General features: G+C 41.9%; 1 protein-coding gene across 1 annotated transcript; it reads left to right on the top strand.

The window, feature by feature from the left end:
• The first annotated feature begins 2,139 nt into the window (after nt 1-2,139).
• On the top strand, nt 2,140-13,732 carry epha2a (eph receptor A2 a). Its single transcript, XM_060919406.1, has 17 exons — nt 2,140-2,306; nt 2,732-2,796; nt 4,390-5,053; nt 9,070-9,225; nt 9,333-9,665; nt 9,788-9,915; nt 9,997-10,174; nt 10,296-10,398; nt 10,599-10,654; nt 10,740-10,865; nt 11,088-11,273; nt 11,413-11,474; nt 11,586-11,795; nt 11,924-12,073; nt 12,299-12,492; nt 12,647-12,802; nt 12,913-13,732. The coding sequence occupies exons 1-17, from the start codon at nt 2,231-2,233 to the stop codon at nt 13,022-13,024; spliced, it is 2,955 nt and encodes a 984-aa protein (XP_060775389.1). The 5' UTR covers nt 2,140-2,230; the 3' UTR covers nt 13,025-13,732.
• The last annotated feature ends 9,070 nt before the right edge of the window (nt 13,733-22,802 follow it).

The following is a 22,802-nucleotide window of genomic DNA, read 5'->3' as shown; positions in this document are numbered from 1 at the left end:
GTCACAAGAGCATTAGTGAAGTCAGGCAGTGATGTCAGGCGACAAGGCATGGTGTGCAGTGGGAATTCCAGTTCATCGCAAAGGTGGAGTTGAGATCAGGGCTTTGTGCAGGCAACTTGAGTTCTTCTACTCCAACATTGGCAAAGCATGTCATCAGGAACTTCACTTTGTGCACTGGAGCACTGTCATGCTGGTTTGGGCCCCTTAGTTCCAGTGAAGAGAAACTGTAATGCTACAGCATACAAATATATTCTATACAATTGTGTGCGGACGGCACGGTGGTGTAGTGGTTAGCACTGTTGCCTCACAGCAAGAAGGTCCTGGGTTCGAGCCCAGCAGCTGATGGGGGTCTTTCTGTGTGGAGTTTGCATGTTCTGCCCATGTCTGTGTGGGTTTCCTCCGGTTTCCCCCACAGTCCAAAGACATGCAGGTTAGGTTAACTGGTGACTCTAAATTGACCGTAGGTGTGAATGTGAGTGTGAATGGTTGTCTGTGTCTATGTGTCAGCCCTGTGATGACCTGGTGACTTATCCAGGGTGTACCCCGCCTCTCGTCCATAATCAGCTGAGATAGGCTCCAGCTTGCCTGCGACCCTGTAGGACAGGATAAAGCGGCTACAGGTAATGGATGGATGGATGGATGGATGGATGGTACCATGACATTTGGAATAAAGTCTAGGCTAAAATTTATTGCAGTACTAAAATCGTACTTTAACTCAGATTAGGGTGGAAGAATCTTAAACATATTCTGTAGTCTAAACTAAACAGTCTGTGCAATACGTTATCTGTGGTTGGTAGAAGAGAGCAACTGGACTTGCTTGAAGATTCTTGAAGACGTTTCGCCTCTCATCTGAAAGGCATCCTCAGTTCTGTCTGACTAATAGGGAGTATCAAGTATTTATCCTCTCATGGATCATCATAGAATCCGAATCAGAATGCTGATGGCTGCATTGTAGGTGGCTGATAAAAGATGTCTTAGACACCCACCTCTGTTCAGTGATGGTCGTTCCAGGTTGACAAAAATGAACGATCCTCTCTGGCTAAGATGTCTGCCAGTTTTCTGGAAGTCCTCTCATACTCCCGCACCAGTCGAAGGGATCTCATCCCAGATCTCACCTACAAATTGACCATAGGTGTGAATGTGAAGGTGTGGGAATGGTTGTCTGTGTCTATGTGTCAGCCCTGTGATGACCTGGCGACTTGTCCAGGGTGTACCCCGCCTTTCACCCGTAGTCAGCTGGGATAGGCTCCAGCTTGCCTGCGACCCTGTAGGACAGGATAAGCGGCTACAGATAATGGATGGATGGATGAGAGCCGAAGCATGACAGTGAGGATCCGCTACACTGCTGTTTGCTGACCAACATAACCTACTGTACACTACCATTCAAAAGTTTGGGGTCACTTTGAAATGTCCTTATTTTTGAAAGAAAAGCACTGTTCTTTTCAATGAAGATCACTTTAAACTAATCAGAAATACACTCTATACATTGCTAATGTGGTAAATGACTATTCTAGCTGCAAATGTCTGGTTTTTGGTGCAATATCTCCATAGGTGTATAGAGGCCCATTTCCAGCAACTCTCACTCCAGTGTTCTAATGGTACAATGTGTTTGCTCATTGCCTCAGAAGGCTAATGGATGATTAGAAAACCCTTGTACAATCATGTTAGCACAGCTGAAAACAGTTGAGCTCTTTAGAGAAGCTATAAAACTGACCTTCCTTTGAGCAGATTGAGTTTCTGGAGCATCACATTTGTGGGGTCGATTAAATGCTCAAAATGGCCAGAAAAATGTCTCGACTATATTTTCTATTCATTTTACAACTTATGGCGGTAAATAAAAGTGTGACTTTTCATGGAAAACACAAAATTGTGTGGGTGACCCCAAACTTTTGAACGGTGGTGTATGTAGAGACAAAGAAGAATAATCAAAAGTTTGCTGAAAGAGTCGGCTCCTATTGGTGAGCCGAGCCAAATGACTCATCTGACTCACTGAAAAGATCCAGAATTCTCATCAGTAATCACTGCTCACTGGTCACCTCGCGCTTTGCTCTGACTCCGCCCACTCAACACTGAGGCGACATTCCAGAGGGCGGAGCTAATGTCATTCAATTCTTCATGAATGAGACTCGCGGCAGCAGTGTGGAAAAGTTGTGTGCGCGTGCCGGACGCACCGCCCGGTGACTACAGCAAATGCTGAGATAAGAAACGAAACAAAAAAGCATCTTAAAAAATGGATTACCACTTTCGCGCTTTGTTCTCTTATTTATTTATTAACAGCATATTTATTCTAATTCAAGCCAAGGAACGTAAGTAGTCTATACTTCTTTTTTAAAACAACTCTTCCAGTTGGTTATAAATGTAAAACATTTCAAGCTGTTCATGTGTAGACTAAATACCTTTATAACACAGTTTACCTAACCCTTTTTAATTTATACTGGAGCAAGGATACTTTTTAATAAGTCATGTGAAATGTGGTGTTTTCAAGTTCAAATAACTGTACTGACTTGTTGAATGCTGGCCTTTCAGTAAGGTATATTTATTATTTAAATACATGTGATTTTTTTTTTTTGCTATCACTATTTTCATCATTTTATTTGTGTTTAAAACTCCAGCCATTATCATACACCAGATAAAACAGATAAAAGTCACTAGCCATGTAGTTTGTCTTTTTCTTATTTGAATTTGTTTAATAGTCATTTTAATACATGCAATTCCATGTTTTTTTTTTTAGACATTCTGCTTGATATGAAGGCGTCTAGAGGAGAGCTGGGCTGGTTGACTTCGCCAAATGAAGGGGTGAGTAGGCCGAGGTTTATTGAAAAACTTCACATTTTCAGTCTGATGTATTTATGAGTCAGACATCCGACCTGCCAGCTGTTCGTGTTAAATGTGGGTTGTGATATGACTTGTGTTCTTGCTATGGCTTTTTTTTTTTTTAAATGAAAGCTACTGGATTAGTATTATCTAGTGGTATATTACTTTTAAGCTCTGTATCATGTTAAAATGATATGATTCACATTTCTGTTTTAATGACGTGAACCGTTTTATGGCTCAATAGATCCCATGATCGCGGTTTTATACAGTAGGAACAGAAAGACACCAAATGTCTGGGTTAGAGGGAGTGTACAGTCCTCTATCTTTAGTCATGCAGTTTCCTTTCTGAGGAACTGGAGGAAATGGAGACATGGTCAGGGGCAGCAGTGAGCTGCTTTACTTCCGCGAGCTGTTGGGATTAAAAGAATCGTCTGGAGATTCCACTCTGTGGCTCGAAGGCCTCATGAGAGATTTACACACCAAGTTTGTTCTCTTAAACCTACAGTGGCAAGGGGATGGCTGGATAGGTTTAAGGGCAAGTTCAAGGCATTCACACTCTCAGAGTGTATGTGTGTGTGGGGTAATTACTCCTTTGGAGACTAGTCCTGTCATTTTCTTGTTCTGATGGTAGAAGCCTAGCCTGGGATCTCTGAGCTCTTGAGCTGCTGTGTCCACACAAGGCCTTTGAGGTTTGCATGCCTGGCTTGATCTGCTGTTCAAGTGCTGTTGTGGGGAGCTGAGGGAAGTGGCATGCTTATAACTAACTAACTAACTAACTAACTGGGGTGGCACAGTGGTATAGTGGTTAGCCCTGTCGCCTCACAGCAAGAAGGTTCTGGGTTCAAGCCCAGTGGCTGACGGGGGCCTTTCTGTGTGGAGTTTGGATGTTCTCTCCGTGTGTGAGCTTTCTCCGGGTGCTCCATTTTCCCCCACAGTTCAAAGACATGTGGTTAGGTTAACATGAGGCAGTCATGGCCTGAGGTTGGGCTGAAGTGCCCTTGAGCAAGGGCACCTAACCCACAACTGCTCCCCAGGCGCTGTAGCATAGCTGCTCACTGCTCTGGGTGTGTGTGTGTGTGCGTGCGCATGTGTGTGTTCACTGCTTCAGATCAGTTAAATGCGGAGGTTAAATTTCACTGTGTGCTTAAGTCTGTGCTTGAGTGTATGTGTGACAAATAAAGGCTTCTTGGCTTCTAAGGATAACCAGTGAAAGAGCCTTCAACTGATGCATCATTTCATGAAGGACAGTCTGTCGTTCCTGTCTTTGATACACCTTTAGTTTAACTAATGAAAGATATGCCTAGACATGCTATTTCCACACCCACGTCTGTTACAAATTACAGTATGCAACATCGTGAGAAAGGACAAAATGTATGCGAGTACTCCTCAGAAGAATAATAGCAATATTACAAATTATGAAGTATATAAAATTACTGTAAAAAATTATAATTTGCTCTATTCTCTTTATGCTTACACTGTAGAATGTAATTCATATACTTATAACATTAGTATTAGTATACAATGTATTAATAACAAATCTTTCCCTCTACCTTGTGCTTTCTCTCCGTCACTTAGTGGGAAATTGTCCAGACAGTGGTGAATAGCTCCCTCCTTTACACCTACAGCGTGTGTAATGTGGCCGCTGATACCGAACAGGACAATTGGCTTCGTACCACCTTCATCCAGCGTCCTCTTGAAGCTTCACGTGTCTCTGTTGAGCTGCATTTTGTTGTCCGTGACTGCAACACTTTTGACGGCTCGTCCTCCTCTTGCCGCGAGACCTTCAGCCTTTACTTGTCTGAAATGGACATGGACGTAGGCACCAGTTTCCGGAAAGGTCAGTTCCGTAAGATTGCCACAGTGGCCCCAGATGAAGTGACAGCAAATAAGGGTGGTGGACGAGCATCAGTGAGGGTGAATGTGGAGACACGGAGCATTGGACCGCTGTCTAGGCGAGGCTTCTACCTGGCTTTTCAAGACCTAGGTGCCTGTGTGGCTCTGTTGAGTGTGAGAGTGTTCTATACCACCTGTCCGGCCATCAAGCGCAACCTGGCTACTTTTCCTGAGCATGTGACTGCAACAGGTCTAACTGAGGTAGAGGGATCATGTGTGAAGAACGCAGTGACCGTCGGCGAGGCACCTCCTCGTATGTACTGCACTGCTGAAGGGGAGTGGGTCGTTCCTATTGGACAGTGCTACTGCAGAGCCGGCTATCAGGCTGTGGGACAGACTTGCCAAGGTAAGTGGGTTACAGTGCAGTTTGTGGGGTAGTGCCTGACTAATGTTTTAAAATGAGTGAAATACCATTTCATTTCTTTGTTTTATTTTTGTTATGAAAGCACTGAAGTCAGTATATGGCTGACTGTTTTATCTTGAGCCACCAAATCCCCTTAAATCAAGGTTGAGTTCTAATTAAAAAAAAACACACACACAACTTGTAAAGCAGTCAGTGGTTTGATGGTTGAGGAACAACTGCAGGGCTTTGTGGGTGGGCTGCCTGTGTGTGTTTCTGAATAAGTGTGTGTGCTAAGATGCCTTAGTGTGTCGTACTGTTACCAAAGAGCTGTCTAACAAGTTGCCTGTGAGCACACTGGAAACAGAGAACATGACTCCAGTGTAAAGGAATGTCAGTCTTGTCCACACCCTCTCACCTGCTCACATTTTATTTCGGATCTGCATGAGAGATTATTGCTTTCGGAAGGAAGTATAAAGATACCAGGTTACCAGTAGAGAAGTGTGTGTGTGCACAAATGTATCTATGTAGAAAGACAAAAATGGCAGAATTGGCTTTGTAGATTCCCAACATGAGAGACAATGAACAGAATCCTAAAAGACGCTGAGATTTTTTTTTTTATCATGAAATAAAATAAAGGGGAAAAAAATCTAAAGATGGCAAAGGGTGCTAAATCCTCTCAGTCTTTCTAATTTGAGGTCTTTTTGTAATGAAATGAATAAACTGGGTTAGTCCATTTTAGGCTTGCATGATAGAAGGATTTAGGAATTTGGGGGGGATTTTTTTTTTCCCAGGCGTTTCTCTGGTGTGAATTCTCATGTCATCCGGTAGCTGATATGACTCAGTGGACAGGTCTAGAATTACCTGAATACTACCTTGTTCCTGTATGTGTGTTTCCATGACTACACCTTACCACAGATTACAGGGAAGACTTGGCGCACCCTCGCTACACACTGACTCAGTTATCATGTAATTGAGGGCTTCAGCTCTCTGGATTACTTTTGTAGTGGTGGGAAATATAGGTTTAGTCCGGGGTGTTGAAACGTAGATTTTCTCATGCTGACTAACTGTAACTCTCTAAATCCTATAAAAGATAAAGGAGGGATCGTTAAGTCAACTTCCTAAAGCTTTTGCCTGATCATCAAACGCAAAACCTCATTTTACATGGTTTAATTGTTATATGTCTTTTCGGTTTATAAAATTGTTAGACATTTAAGCTCATTTCCCTCACTTGCAAACAATTCAAAACCTTTTTACAAATCCCTTGACCACTGAAGTGATTCTCCTAATAGGCAACTGTGTATTGAAATAATACGGAAGGGCAAAACTCAGGAAGGAATGTTCTGGAGAGCCTGACTTCTGGTGCTTTAACAGGATCCATCAGGCTGCACCTGAAACGGACACTGACTTCATCAGGGATTGGGAGGATTTACTGGTATACAGGTCTGTGGAAAAGGGTACATTCCAAAACTTTCTGGCATTCCGTACTTTCCAGGAGACGCTCCAAATGTTTTTTCCCACCTTCAGCGGATGGCTGAATGAAGAGGCCTGGGGGAGGAATGTGATTGTGAGAGAGGCGTTTTGTTATCATTGCATGATGGCATAAGTCAGGAACGAAGTACAAGCCCAGACTTTACACGTTTCACTCCCCCCCCCCCCCCCCAAAACCTTCTGTGCTACTCATTATTAAATTGAATTCTTTATACTCCTCGTATATTGTCATGTTCATTTTTTATATTCCTCACTTAACATTTTGTGGTTTGCAGCATTTGGCTTGTTAAAAGGCTGTGAACATTAAAACTCATTGGGTCAGCTGAACTACCCTTGAGCAGAAGGCCTTCAGGCTTTCAGTGAAAGAGAAGGTGATTACGCCTAAACAAGTATAGAGACAACAATGTTGCTGGTGACATTGTTCTCGTTGGAATTTTATGAGCGGCTCTTTGTGCGTGACTTCTGTTCTTCCAGGCTTATCGCCACCTGCCAGTCTTCATCAGACCCTCCTGTGGTTTGATGCCACACTGGAGTAGGGGTGGTGACTGATTAGTAGGTTTACAGCGAAACTGAGTAGGGGAATTCTGGGGGTCACGTGGGTGCTTAATGTTTCTGCTTCCGAGATATCCGAGTTTATTTAGGTCATCTGATTTTGTAGGGAAGATATCGTTCTATTGATTTATGGTGGAAAGTTTGGCTCCCTCACGCCTTCTATATAATGACTGCTTTATAACGCCGATAAGGCTCCATAAACAATTATGAGAGATTAGCGTAATGATTAGCAAAAGGTGTGTTTCCAACTTGTTCTAATTTGACACATTGTCTTAACATAATGTTATTAGGTTAGAAAACTAGAACATCCCCATGTCTTTCAAGACTAGTAATTTGTTTGAAAGTTGACATTTCCAGAGCACTTTATAACTGTCGCTTTATTGTTTTAACCATTGACTCTTCCACCCATATGACTATGACTCGTCCCTTTGTGTGGTGTTTTGCAATGAAATGACTTCAAGCTGCTAGGAGATAACAACGAAAGCAAATATTCAGTGTTACAATACACAGTCATTTTTCTTCACTCTTCCTACACAGTGTCACTGATATTCATCATAGCTGAAGCCACCCACAATGGCCTCAAAGCAAATATGTTACTGCCGTAGCCACAGCTCACGCAAGCTGTATCTTTTTCTGGCTGTGACATAAAACAAACATTGTATAATCCATCTACATCTTTGTAATGTTGAGTGTGGACTTGTTAACTTTGTAACGTCCAAGAACTTTCGGAAGCTAATTCTTTGTTCTGCACCGATGGAGATGCAGTATTAAATCAGTTTAATTGGCACTATGGTCAGCTAGATAGCTTTAATTTAAAACTCAAAGCTCCTCTCTCAGAACGGATACGGACGTTAGAGCTGAAGAATGAAGTGGGAGTTTTCCGCTCACTCCTGACTTCAAACAGCATGGAAAGGGAGGCTTCTTTTCTTATGTGGACATCTCTTCCACCCCCCCCCCCCCACCCCCCCCGTTCATACTCTCTTAAATGCAAACACGCAGCAAATACACAAATCCCCACAGAAAATCCCCTTGAGAGAACTGCTGTCAGCAATCCCTAAGAGCATGTCCCCATTCACATACACGCACACATGCACCACCTACTGCTCATCTAATTCGAACTCTTTTGCTTAAAGTGAGGCTGAAAAACTGACCCCTGGGAGGTCATACACGCCAAAGAAGCCCCCCTTTCTCCAGAAACTTTTTGTTTGCAAGCTTATAAGTTTCTCATGGTCATTACACATACATATATCACCACCAATCACTTCTTCGTACTGTTCATGTGCTTCGTAATGACCCCTACATCCTCTTTGATAGTGATTGTTAGTGTTGTTGCGTTCCGTCTTTTCTGGAATCCTGTACTCTGCGCTAGCATGTTCTCATCCCTTGACACAGGAAGGAAAGGAGGAGAGGATGAAGCCTATACAAACTCACAATTCCCGCATCCTGTTTTGTCAAACCAACATCCACACAGTGCTCTACAGCTCACCTGCAGGGCTCAAAACCTTTCTCTTGACATTCTTTTACTCAGTGCTTAAACTTGCCTGAAGGGTTTTTTCACATGCCCATAACTGCTTTTCTTTTGTTAGAAGCCAGAATCACTGCAGGTCTCTTGTCTTGATAAGTATACGGTGTGAGGATTTGTGTCATCGTTGATGGATTCATCCTGTCTGTAGCTTAGTTGGTGTGAATCTTTTTACCCCTATTGTTCCTCTCAGACGGGGAGAGGGGATAACAGCAGTCTCCTGCTGCTCTAGCTCATAAATAGATTCTGAGACTGATGAAATCTCACCTTAACTAAGTCTCTTCATTAACCTGTTCCACTCTTGCATAAAAATGGAAAAAAAAAAAGCCATGCTCAGTGGCACGTATGTGTTCATGGGAAAGTTTTATGAGATAATATTGTTTCGGTAGATCACAGTTTGCACTTGCCTAGCTGAACAGCATGTTTCAAAACTCGCCTTTCCTGTCTTTTTTTTAAGCATGTGATGGAGGCTACTACAAGAGTTCAGATTCCAGCCAGCCATGTGAAGTCTGTCCAGCAAACACGCAGCACTCAGGTCCTGGTGCGCTCCACTGTGCTTGCTTGGAAGGATTTTACCGAGCAGCCACAGACCCCAGTTCTGCTCCATGTTCTGGTGAGTGTTTGGCTGCAGAGATTGAGTTAACACTTCCCACTCTTGTAAATCTTGTGATGTACAGATAGCTTTCAGTCCTTCACTCCTGCAATCTGTGACTCCCTCAGGTCCACCTACTCCACCAGAAGACCTGAAGTCCACTCCTTGCCTAACAGCAGGGAGTATACAGCTCACCTGGAGACCTCCATCTAATACAGGTGGCAGGACTGACATTGTATACAATGTGGCGTGTGAGCGTTGTAATGACGCCATGTGTGCACCATGTGGAGGGAGGGTGCGCTTCGAGCCTACGCATACATCTCTACATGACCCGGAGGTTACAATCAGTGATCTGGAGCCTCACATCAACTACACATTCAAAGTGGAAGCCTTAAATGGAGTTTCCCCTTTGAGCCCTCAGAAATCAACTGCCAGCATTACAACTATGCTAAACTTCACAGGTATAAACCTTGGCTCATAGTATTTTAAGTAAAAGTAGGTCTTTGTGTATTCAATAGCATGAAATACTAAGATGTAAGCAAGTGAAATGTTTTCAAACTATATTATGCCTTTCTCATCACAGCGCCTCCAAAGGTAACATTCGTCCAAGTAGTGGCTCGTACCCCTACTAGTCTTTCTCTGTCCTGGGCTGTGGACCAAAAGACAACTTCCCATCATTCTCCTAACTACGAGCTTATGTACCGCGTCAAGGTATGTAGGTAAATCACTGTTTAATTGCGAAGTCTATTTGCCTCTTGTTACACATGGATTTACGATGTCTCTTTTGAATAGGACAATAAGGAAGAGCAAGACGTCACCACATACAATGTTCTGAGGTTGGACAAGAACTTAGTCCAGATTAATGACCTCTTACCTGGCACTAAGTATGTGTTTCGTGTTCAGACTTTAACACCAGAAGGCCATCCTAGCAGCCAGAGTGTAGAACATGAATTTGAGACCCTGCCTATGGGTAAGTATATGAATGTGTGTGTGGGTGGGTGTGTGGGTGTGTGCTTGGTGATATTTTTGTCTTAAAACAATACAGAAGTATAGAATTGTGTGTAACCAGATGCCTTGTATCTGTCCAACAGCTGAGTTGCGCACACAGGGTAGTTCCATGATTGTCATGGGAGCCATAGCTGGAGGCGGAGTCATGTTGCTTATCGTGGTGGTTATTTTACTCCTACACAAAAGGTTAGAGAAGTCTTCGTGCTTTCTTCCTTTTTCCTCCTCCTCATTATGTTCTTATCATATTTCCGCCTTGAAGCTCGCCTCACCCTCTCCACCCTGTGATCTGTTTACTTTGTGAAAATATGAAGCTTGTCTCATTACAGCACAAACTTGAAAGCACTGATGTGCAAATACAATTTTGACTTTGCCCTTTCTCTTATCAGAAGATTAAATTCACGCATCCGGCAAAGAACAGGGGGCACCTACTTCGCCTGTCCAGGTATGACATAGTCATAATTAACCTCATTAATGTCATGTGTTATAAATCACATGATCTATAAACATGCTCTCTTCCTGTTCCATAGAAAAACATCAGCCACTGAAGACCTATGTGGACCCACACACCTATGAAGACCCCAACACAGCTATCCTTAAGTTTGCCAGTGAAATTCACACCAATCACATTACTAAGCAGAAAGTCATTGGAGCAGGTAATCTAGCAAATAATCACATTATTATTTCTAATACTAGAACACTATCCTCGTACTAACACACTTTTCAAGGTTGGAGTTGGAATGTTTTTCCATTCATTCAATTCCTAGTTGCCTATTAGTTCAGGAAATAACCAATTCATGCACCAAATTACATTCTGTTGATATTAATGTTATATATTAAAACAATTCACAAATCCTGCCTCTTTTTTTGTCCGATAGGAGAGTTTGGTGAAGTGTTTCGTGGTGTTCTGAAACTGCCGGGCCGTAATGAGGTGGCCGTTGCAATAAAGACACTGAAAGCTGGCTACACAGAAAAGCAGAGGCAGGACTTCCTGAGCGAGGCCAGTATCATGGGCCAGTTCTCCCATCAGAACATCATACGCTTGGAGGGGGTTGTTACCAAATGTACGTGTCAACTCTATCACCATGGCTCACAATGCACCCACACAGCCGAGTCATTTAACATGTAAAGCATGTCATATGCCAGTGACCAATGACTGTGTTGTCGTATTCTAATTGGATGCTTCCGTTGCTTTCATTTCAGTCAAACATGCTATGATTGTCACAGAGTATATGGAAAATGGAGCTTTGGATCAGTACCTGCGGGTAGGTTGAACACTCTAAAGCTCATGTTGTTTTTTGGATTTATTGTATTGTGATATTTCTGGTCACTTACTTCTGTCATATGGATAAATATCCCTCGACTTTAATGTATAGGATCATGATGAGGAGTTGTCCTCATACCAGTTGGTGGGCATGCTTAGTGGCATTGCAGCAGGGATGAAGTATTTGTCAGATATGAATTACGTGCACAGAGATCTTGCTGCACGCAACATCCTGGTAAATGGCAACCTCGAATGCAAAGTTTCAGACTTCGGCCTGTCACGTGTGTTGGAAGACTATCCTGAAGGCACCTATACCACCACTGTAAGCTACTTTAATAGTGTTTAATATAGTAGCTTCATTTTAGATTATAAGTACATAACAACAGCGCAATATCAAATAGCACCTTAACACACTTTAGTTACATAATCTGTTTTCATTTTGTCTCTCAGGGAGGAAAAATTCCCATTCGTTGGACAGCCCCAGAGGCCATAGCTTTCAGGAAGTTCACCTCCGCCAGTGATGTGTGGAGTTTTGGTATTGTCATGTGGGAGGTGATGGCTTTTGGAGAGAGACCCTACTGGGACATGAGCAACCATGAGGTACATCATTTTTTCTCTGAATGTTAGATCATTTCACGTAGGCTACTTCATCATGACTAAAAGTTCACAACGCCAAATGTGTACCATAGGGTTATTCTGAGCATATAGGTACAGGCTGTGAATAGAGATGTATGTGTACTTAAAGTTGTTTAATCAAGAGCTGTTACTCATTGGGTGTGGGTTTAAAGAGCAAGACGGTGACCTGTTTTCCTCTCAACATCTCAGGTTATGAAGTCCATACACGAAGGGTTCAGGCTGCCGGCACCGATAAACTGTCCATCTGCTATTTACCAGTTAATGCTACAGTGCTGGATGCAGGACCACTACAAACGCCCACGCTTCCTCGATGTCGTCAATGTGCTGGACAAACTTCTGCGGAGCCCAGAGTCTCTTACAACAATTGCCGACATAGACCTACGGTAGGAGTCACTAGTCATAGGAGAAATAAAAATATTTCTACAAGGTTAAACAAAAAATGCAGCTGGCATGATTATGGGATAGAAATAGCCTGTGTCAGGTGCGTCTCTGTTAGCGATGGGTTTAATCAATCTAATTAGCTTTTTCCATCTGCAGAGCGTCTATTCGCCTGCCTAGCAGTAGTGGAAATGATGGGAGCCCCTTCAGGTCTGTGGATGAATGGTTAGAGTCCATGAAGATGGGCCAGTATAAAGAAGCCTTTAGCCATGCTGGAATTACCACCATGGAGCAAGTGTTGCACTTGAAGATTGAGTAAGTAAACACACACATTTAACAAAACAATTAACTATATAACATTGTAATCTTTTATTATTGTTTCATACCAATCTCACCTTTCTTTTATCTCTTGTTTCTTAATATAGTGATATCAAGAAGATTGGGGTTCGGTTGCCAGGTCACCAGAAAAGAATGGCCTATAGCATTCTGGGTCTTCAGGATCCCACTTCAAGTCCTGTGGATGTCTTTGCAGTGTGACACTAAGATTTATCACCAGAGTTGCATTCTAATAAACTCTTAATGAGCATAACCAAACTGGCCTCGGAGCTTAAACTCAACTTGCACTGGGCCAGTTGGCAAATACACACAGTGCTCCTTTCTACTGAAATGGACTCCCATTGTGAATAAATGGACCAATTAGCAATTGAATAGTGACTGAAAATTGACTGATATTTTTACTGTTATTTTTTCACCATTATACATTTTGTAACTGTATACAGTTTTGTGAGAGAACCACTTTGTGTGCCCTCATTTCAGATGCTGGCCAAATTAAAAAGTTTAGCTTGATGTTTAATTGCACATCGACAGCATGGCACTACAGAACATCTGTCAAGGGCAGGTGGTAAACTAAGAAACTAAGAGAGCTATAGTTCTGCAATACCAGTAACTCATTGAACATGTTAAGGGATTGAGATTTATTTCAAATTTTTTATATTATAAAGGTTAGAATCTAGATAGGAGATGCTTAAACCATTGAACACTGTATATATCTGAAAATTTAAACTGAAGGGCATATTCTATGCCATAAGGAGAGAGAATTTGTTTACATATATTATTTCAGCTCTTTTTGATTATTTAATATTTATTGCATTTTTTTAATTTATTGTCTGTTTGTAGAGCTGTTGTCTAATGTGTTAAAATGTTACTTAAATATTGTGTAATTATTAAATGTTGATATTCAATCCATGAAGCCTATTTAATTTTTTTTCCTGATTGTCCATGAGAGGAGATTTAGCCAAGGTTTCTCAATCAAAAATTGACAATTAATGTCTCAACTGAGAGTAAAAATTGAGAGTATGTCTCATTTAAAAGTTTAGAGAAGACCAAAAGTCAGTGACAGAGTGGAATAATATGAAACCGTTAATGGGTAAAAGGTCTCATCTCATCTCATTATCTGTAGCCGCTTTATCCTGTTCTACAGGGTCGCAGGCAAGCTGGAGCCTATCCCAGCTGACTACGGGCGAAAGGCGGGGTACACCCTGGACAAGTCGCCAGGTCATCACAGGGCTGGGTAAAAGGTAGCCAGTAAAATATATAGAGAACATTACACGGTCATGCAAAGATATGAAGTTTATCTTCGAGTGGTGAATATATTTCATGAGTGAGCAAAGTGAATGAGTAATAGTTAACCATGATATATATATATATATATATATATATATAATTTTAAAGCATATGATTATGAGGTTATTCAGTTAATGGAGCCCAGTACTCAAACTGTCCAGTTGAGAATGAAAGATTCAGAAACTAATGCATACATTTAAAGAAGTTATGTTGGAGCATGATACACACTGACTTCAGTACATCACAAACAAGTGTTGCCAGGCAAAACAAACCTCGCCTGGTAGCACTTATGATGAATATGAAGGAAGATATCGCAAAAAAAAAAAAAAGGTACCCCATGGGTACATGTGGCTACTGCTTATAAATAAAATTGCTTTCTGATACCATGTTCATACAGTAAATATAGCATATATACAGGGGGCTGCAAAAGTAGATATACAGTCATGAAAAACAAAATGTTTGCACAAAATATTAGTATTAAATGAACCCTAGCACCACTATTATAATACTGGTAATACTGGAATATTCCTTACTGTATACCTACTTTTGCAGCCCCCTGTATTTACTCTATGAGACAGTAGCCACAAAAATGAAACGTAATCCAAAAATGAGCAATTTAAAAATCACAGAAGTAAAATATATCAGGTGTCTGTACTTTACATTATTCTACTCTTACCTCTTACAGTTTTTAAAACTGAAACCTCCGAACCGAGGCTGACATACACACGCTGTCGCCATGACCCAAACTCTTATTTCCCAGAAATGGCCCGGCGCTAGACCTCAGTGGAACACACTTTCTCTCTGTCATAAGCATAAACGTCTGAAAGCGATTTCTTTAGTCTAGTCCATTTATTTTGAATGGTGAACCGAATTGTATACACTCACCGGCCATTTTAATTGGAACACGTGTATGCGCATGCTCAGTGCACGACTGTTACACTCTTACATTCTTACAGCACGATGACATAGTGGCTAGCACCTCTATATGAGGCAGTAGACATAACAAAAAAATTATTTTGACCTTTTTGGTGACCTTGACTGGCTGACCCTCAAAATGTTGGAGGTTCTATTTGAGACCAATACCCATCTATCCTGACAGTTTCATGAAGATTGATCCAGCCGTTTTCCCGTAATATCATTTACAAAGAAACAAAGAAACCTGACCGAAAATAATACCTTGCCCTGCTTACTCCGTAGCGGGCGAGGTAACAAATAAGGAGTAGCAATGAGAATTAAATAAATTACTACTGTGTATATTCATGACACTTGGGGCAATTTAGCACTCATTTAGCATGAATCCCCACAGTATTGTGGCTTGGAAACTTCAACAAGGAAAAGACAGGGCTCAGCAGCCAAAAGTTATGAAAGCATTAACATGAAGCATTTAATGACCTCACTTGGAACACGCTCACTCACCTTTATCTTGTGTGTGTGTGTGTACACGTACACACCCTACCATTAACATGTTCAAACAATATATCTTTGGTACAAATGCATTTACGTAACTGTTAGTTTCTTAGCTTCCTTTTCTGCATAGCTGCTAGTTACCTGAATACCTGAGATTTTTCTAGTAGCTGAAAAAAAACCCAGACAGAAACATCTAACAGATTTCAGCAGACACCTTACGTATTGTTCTGTGGATCACTTTAAGACGGGCTCAGGCTGATAGTAGAGATGTTCTCAAACACCTCTGGCGATAGCCTTTCCAGTATTTTGATTGGTGGAGCTGAGGAACAACTTTTTAGCAGAGTGCTAGAATCTTTGCCTAAACTAGTCATTCATTCGACTCTGACAGATCACTTCATCTGCTCCTGGACAGGTGACCCATAGTCTTTTCTTGTAGGCCTAAGTGACATTGTTTATCATCAATGTTATTTAGTCTTTCAATGTGTAAGCTACATTTTGCGATGTTGTATATGACAAGCTTGCCACACTGTATTGAAATGTAGCGGTTGACCTAACAAACCGTAGCCTGCTGTGGCCGATGCTAGCAGGAGAAAGCTCAGTGCAGTGCCAATCAGTCAGTTGAAGTTGTTGCTAGATGTAACATTGCTCTAACAGAAATCCAGCCGAGGTAAAATTGTAACAGTTCAATGGCATAAGCTAACTGACACACAAATTGGCGTGTTATCCCATAGAGTAGCTGGCTATGTAAAGCTGTAGGCTTATAGTAATGTTACCAAAGTGTCAGTAATTTGTATAATTTGTTGTGATGTGTAGCGGACTACACATTTTGATTCTCATTCTCATTTAGGTTCGGTCATCAATTCAGCTATTTAGGCTACGGGAGATCGGGAATCATTTGTATCCCCAATAATAATAATAATCATAATAATGGTGATGATGATGATGATGTTACCATACCTTGAAATTGCTTGGATTGAAGTAAACTGTTTATTTAAATTGTGTTATGTGCTTTGTGGGCGGCACGGTGGTGTAGTGGTTAGCGCTGTCGCCTCACAACAAGAAGGTCCGGGTTCGAGCCCAGAGGCCGACGAGGGCCTTTCTGTGTGGAGTTTGCATGTTCTCCCCATGTCTGCGTGGGTTTCCTCCAGGTGCTCCGGTTTCCCCCACAGTCCAAAAACATGCAGGTTAGGCTAATTGGTGGCTCTAAATTGACCGTAGGTGTGAATGTGAATGGTTGTTTGTCTCTATGTGTTAGCCCTGCGATGACCTGGCAACTTATCCAGAGTGTACCCATAGTCAGCTGGGATAGGCTCCAGCTTGCCTGCGACCCTGCACAGGATAAACGGCTACAGATAATGGATGGATGGGTCTAAAGCATCTATTTCAGCTAGCCTACAATTTAAGAGTCTATAAATCTAAACTACTGTATGAACCCATACCAGAGATTTTCACATTGTTTTTAATTAATGTTAACCTAAAGCAGTTGCAGAATCGGCCTGAAGTGCACTCAGTGAGGAAAATCCCACTTTTTATGCAATGCATGATCAAAATCCATGAAAACCAGAACAGACATCCCAAGTCTCCCAGAAGTTCCGGGAGTCTCCCGCATATTGACAGCGTCTCCCTTATGCCCACAAATTACGTACAATCTCACGGAATCTAGAGCAAGCGAGCAAGCTTCATCCCAAACCGACCAGATGCAAACTTGTGTATGTCATAATAACAGGCCCATGCAGCCTGTAGTGTGGTGGCACACTATTGAGTAGGGTAGCATGTGGTTTGGGATGCGGCCAATTTCACAACATGTATTTCCGATTTAAGAAAAAAACCAAACTCAAGTGTATGCGCATGCCCTCCGGTGGTTCGTATGTGTGTGCACGGCATGCAATGTGGCGGCGACGGCGCGTGAGGCATGTTTTCTCCTGCCTTTGCGTGCGCTGTTTGACCAAAGCAGTGGAGAGGAGAAGAGATGAACCGACCGCCATCTTCCGCGTGCTTCTCCCTCTAATAATGATTCAGTCAGTTAGTGCATAGGAACAGGAGCGTCATGGCAGAGGCAGAGTGCCCCAAGAAACAAAAATATAAGACACATTTTACATACACAAAAGTGTACCCTTGTCTGATAAGCGCAAGGAATACTCTGGGTGTCCAGATTCAATCAGTAAGGAGCTTAATATATGGCACATTGTAGTTATCATAGTTTATGGGTTGGGGGCAGCTAAGTCCCCAAGTCAGGGTGTCAGCTTTGAATCTGAGTGAACTGAATGAATTCAGGTATTGTTCATCTCCAAAAAGCCACCTCAAAATCCACCAGAATGCAGGAAATCACATCAACCAAATGGGGGGGGGGTGTCCTCCCTGAAATGAATTTTGTCAGGTTGGGATGTCTGCCAGAAATGTCCCTGCTTTTATTCCAAAGATGAAAACATTAGATGTTTTAATGATATTTTCACTGCCAAACTGAAAATATCCCCGGTTTTCTTCTCAGAAATCCGGTCACCTTACTTCAGCATCCCTGTCCATGTCCAGCTGTGTTTTGTGTGTGTCTTCCATCCATTCATTATCTGTAGCCACTTATCCTGTTCTACAGGGTCGCAGGCAAGCTGGAGCCTATCCCAACTGACTATGGGTGAGAGGCGGGGTACACCCTGGACAAGTCGCCAGGTCATCACAGGGCTGACACATAGACACAGACAACCATTCACACTCACATTCACACCTATGGTCAATTTAGAGTCACCAATTAACCTAACCTGCATGTCTTTGGACTGTGGGGGAAACCGGAGCACCCAGAAGAAACCCACACGGACACGGGGAGAACATGCAAACTCCGCACAGAAAGGCCCTCGCCGGCCACGGGGCTCGAACCCGGACCTTCTTGCTGTGAGGCTACAGTACTAAGGGTAGTATCTCACTGGGCTGCGACAGTCTGCGACTAGTTGGAGACACAACAATTGCGATAAAATATGTGAATTAGCGACAATTTTCACTTGGAATCACACTGAATTAATATTCGCATATTTTATCACAATTGTTGCGTCTCCAACTAGTCGCAGGCTGTCGCAGCCCAGTGAGATACACTCGCACTTCCTGTCTCACGGAAACTGACTTGAGAAGGGTTCGTGATGGCTTTGCGACACCAGCGACACATTTGCAGCTATTTTGAGAGAAATTTTGTTGCACAAATTTTTTGAACATGTTCAAAATTTCAGCGATGAAGGAGCAACACTTTCCAACTCATGTGAGGAAATTGAGAAGCCCCGTGAGGAAATTGAGAAGCCCCGTGAATGTTTCAAGACACTTTTGAAACTCTCTTGCGAATGACGTTCGCAATTTGTCGCAAGCTGTCGCAGCCCAGTGAGATACTGGCTTAAAGTGCACATCTTGGGTATATTTAGGAGCAAGATCAATGTAATTCAATTATTTTATATTAAACTTTGGTCAAATATCTGCCACATTTTGTGCAATTTTTTTATCTTGCGCAATACCAGAAAAATTCAGTTGAAATCAAGCCATTTGAGGCGAATTGGTCCACCTTTGAAAAAACTTGCCATTTGGATTTCCCGGCAAACATTGATTTTCATGATGTCACGTGCGGGACGCCTCCCTCTGAATCCCATGTCAGCGCTGGTTTGTTTATGAGAATATGACCTGGTGGTTTTCTGCAAATTTCTTCAACGTTATCACATAATTATTAAAATGGTTAAGAGATGTATTGTAGGAGGGTGTAGCAACACCAATCAATGATGGGATTAGTACTCATCATTTTCCAAAAGACTGGACAATGAGAGAGAAATGGGAGCGCTTAGTGCGAGGCACCCGGAAAAACTGGCAACATGCAACAGACCACAGCATCATATGAGGGGCTCACCTCATAAAGCCCAACGACTTTGAGAACTATTTGCAGTGGGAAATGGGCTTCAAGAAGCAACTTGATCTGAAAAAAGACGCAGTTCCATCTGTCAGAATGCCCAAAGCAACACCGTCTCCATCTGAGCCAGCGTCACCAAAGGAGCCAGCCGTGTTCGTCTCCCCTGACAGAAGGCGAAGTGCTGCATCCACTGAGGCCCTCGAAGCCGAGGACCAAGCAGAGCCGAGAAAAAGACCAAGAAAATCGGCAATTCACAAGTTGACTGTTGCCAGGATAAGAAATAAAAGAGACTATACTCTAAATTAGGTGTTCCTGTGTTTGTGTGGTACACGGATAATGTTATTTATTGACACACACAAAAGTAAACAACATGAAAGCGCTGGGCGATAATACACTTACTTCACATGTATCAAGGGATATGTGTGTCAGGCCTTGAGATCTTGGGACCTGTCAACACATTAAATGTATATACAACCCTGCTTAGCCGATTCCATGTGTGTAGCTTATGAAATCTTTCTCCTACAGTAGCCAGTACTCTTCTAAATGAAGAAATATATAAATACATATATGTTATTTACCAGCTGGGAGGTCCGTATCGTGAAATACCATGACCGAGGTCTTGAAAGTACTGAGCGAGGCCCTCTGGGCCGAGGTCAGTATTTAAGGTTGAGGTTACGGTATTTCACCATACGGACCGACCTTAAGCTGGTAAATAATATATATTTTTTTTTCTTTACCAAATTCTAACAGAAAACGAGAGCGCCCGAAAGGGAAAACCGAGGCGAGCCGCCATTTTGAATCCTTATTCACAGCTGTAATGCAAATGGCTTCCTCCTCGGTATACAAGTGCACTTCCATGCAGGGGCGCAGATAGGATTTTTGAACTGGGGGGGACTGAGCTGTCAGCAAATGATTCCATTTTGTGTATGCATGTATGTGTGCGTATATATATATATATATATATATATATATATATATATATATATATATATATACACACACACACACACACTACCGTTAAAAAGTTTGGGGTCACTTTGAAATGTCCTTATTTTTGAAAGAAAAACACTGTTCTTTTCAATGAAGATCACTTTAAACTAATCAGAAATCCACTCTATACATTGCTAATGTGGTAAATGACTATTCTAGCTGCAAATGTCTGGTTTTTGGTGCAATATCTCCATAGGTGTATAGAGGCCCATTTCCAGCAACTCTCACTCCAGTGTTCTAATGGTACAATGTGTTTGCTCATTGCCTCAGAAGGCTAATGGATGATTAGAAAACCCTTGTACAATCATGTTAGCACAGCTGAAAACAGTTGAGCTCTTTAGAGAAGCTATAAAACTGACCTTCCTTTGAGCAGATTGAGTTTCTGGAGCATCACATTTGTGGGGTCGATTAAATGCTCAAAATGGCCAGAAAAATGTCTTGACTATATTTTCTATTCATTTTACAACTTATGGTGGTAAATAAAAGTGTGACTTTTCATGGAAAACACAAAATTGTCTGGGTGACCCCAAACTTTTGAACGGTAGTGTGTATACATGTTATTTCACCTCCCTCACTGCCATCACCAGGAACTACCTGCAGGCCAGGACAATGATAACATTTTAACATAGCCTATGGAAATCCAAAGTTTACACATTATCATCACGCACAGAAATTGCAAAACTGCAAAACTAGTTTTAAAACCGCTAAGTTCCAACTGTTAACCATAGCGAGAGGCTGGGCTACGTGTGTGTGTGTAAAGTGTAAACCAGTGCATCCTGACTTTCTAACTATGCCTGTGTGTTGCGTGAGCGGCGGTCAATCAACAACTCTTCGCAAAGTTTCCTTATGAAACAATATGCTCGCTGAAATTATGGCAGGGAACGCCAGATTAAACATTAAAACTGCCTTCTGAGCACTGTATCTACAGGCTGCCACCGAAAGAAGGAGGCTACCAGAAAGGCATCTCTACTCCGTACGATTTTACTTTCACTACGACATTACTTTGAACAGACTATCAAAAAATTGCAAGGTGATATGATAAAGTAAGGCACAGTTTACTTACAGTCGTTTTTTTTTTTTTTTTAAACGATGCAATCGTTTTCTGCCTTTTGGCACCCTTCATCATGCCGTGTTGGGGTCCTGAACTAGGAGGCGCTGTCCCCGATATGCCTGTCAAACTTGTTGTGGCCGGTAACCATAGCAACCAAGCTCGAGCTCGCAACCTGTGCAGTCTGCGCAGTTGCAACTACGTCTGTACTGCTGTGCACCTCAATAAACCGAATGGTAATTAGTCTTTTGATTTTTCCGTGAGGTTTGCCTTATGCAAAGAAAGACAGCATAGACGTTTTTCCTCCCTATAAGTGGGGGGGACCGAACGAGGTGAATTTAAATCTGGGTGGGACAAATCCCCCCCGTCCCCCCCTCTATCTGCGCCCGTGCTTCCATGGCAGGAAAAAAATTACATTTTGCCGCCTATGTAGTCCCCTATTCATACATGTCAACCTTTGGTCAATCAAACCTGTATAACCAACCTCCAAAATCCGTATTTCCCTTATAAAATCCTTATAAGATGCAAATTAAAATAATTTACCTAAAATGTGAATGATAATTAACAATGATATATCCAAGTTACTTTTTATTCAATATTAATAACAATAAACCTTCAGAATGAATACAAAGCTCCAATATTTGACAAAAACACAAAGTGTCACTCTAATGTTCTGAATTGTACTCCATGACAGCTTTTTTAGCAGTCTGCACCAGTACCTCATGAGGCTGCATGTCACAGCAAGTGTCTGTGTTGATCTTGCCGGAGTGCCCATTCAGAATCTTTTCAGTCGCTAGTGAAAGTCGCTCAGGTGGAAATACGCGTTTCAAACAAAATGTTACTTCCCGGTTGGCGGGATTCTCGCAATGCGGTGTGCGCATGATCAAAAGTGGAACGAAGTCTCGCTACCACAAGATAACGTGCGATTTCATAAGACTCTTTACTGGCTGTTTGTGCTTTCTGTGGTGTACAGTACGTTTGTAAATGTTATGCGCTCTTTTATCATCTTGGGACTTGATTATAGCTCTAAATAAATATTGAAGTATTTTTTAAAGAATCCGTATAACTTTATTTGTATGCCCGTATACTACGTTTATTGAATCAAATCCGTATAAAATACAGACATTCCGTATAGGTTGACATGTATGCCTATTTATACAAAATTGAGTCATTCAGGATTCAGCCATGATTTTGCTCGGCGTTAGCAAGTTAGAGTTTTTTTAGCTTTCTCCTGAAATGTTTTATTTTATTTCTTCTTCCTCAGGGTAGCAAAACTCGCTTTTGCTGTGAACACTGTCGTTATCGCTATCCATGCTGTAAAATTAATGCTATTCTCCTGAGAAATGCTGGCAAAAATTAAAAGATTTTTGATAATC

Source organism: Neoarius graeffei, chromosome 4 (assembly GCF_027579695.1).
Source record: "Neoarius graeffei isolate fNeoGra1 chromosome 4, fNeoGra1.pri, whole genome shotgun sequence".
In the NCBI taxonomy this organism is placed as follows: domain Eukaryota; kingdom Metazoa; phylum Chordata; class Actinopteri; order Siluriformes; family Ariidae; genus Neoarius; species Neoarius graeffei.
This window is presented reverse-complemented; position numbering and strand designations above follow the sequence as displayed.

Bases quoted from the DNA above. Each gene is read 5' to 3' on its own strand.
- epha2a (XM_060919406.1), top strand. From the start codon at position 2,231: ATGGATTACCACTTTCGCGCTTTGTTCTCTTATTTATTTATTAACAGC. The intron at 10,175-10,295 runs GTAAGTATATGA...TCTGTCCAACAG, and splicing joins ATTTGAGACCCTGCCTATGG to CTGAGTTGCGCACACAGGGT. The intron at 10,399-10,598 runs GTTAGAGAAGTC...TTCTCTTATCAG, and splicing joins ATTTTACTCCTACACAAAAG to AAGATTAAATTCACGCATCC.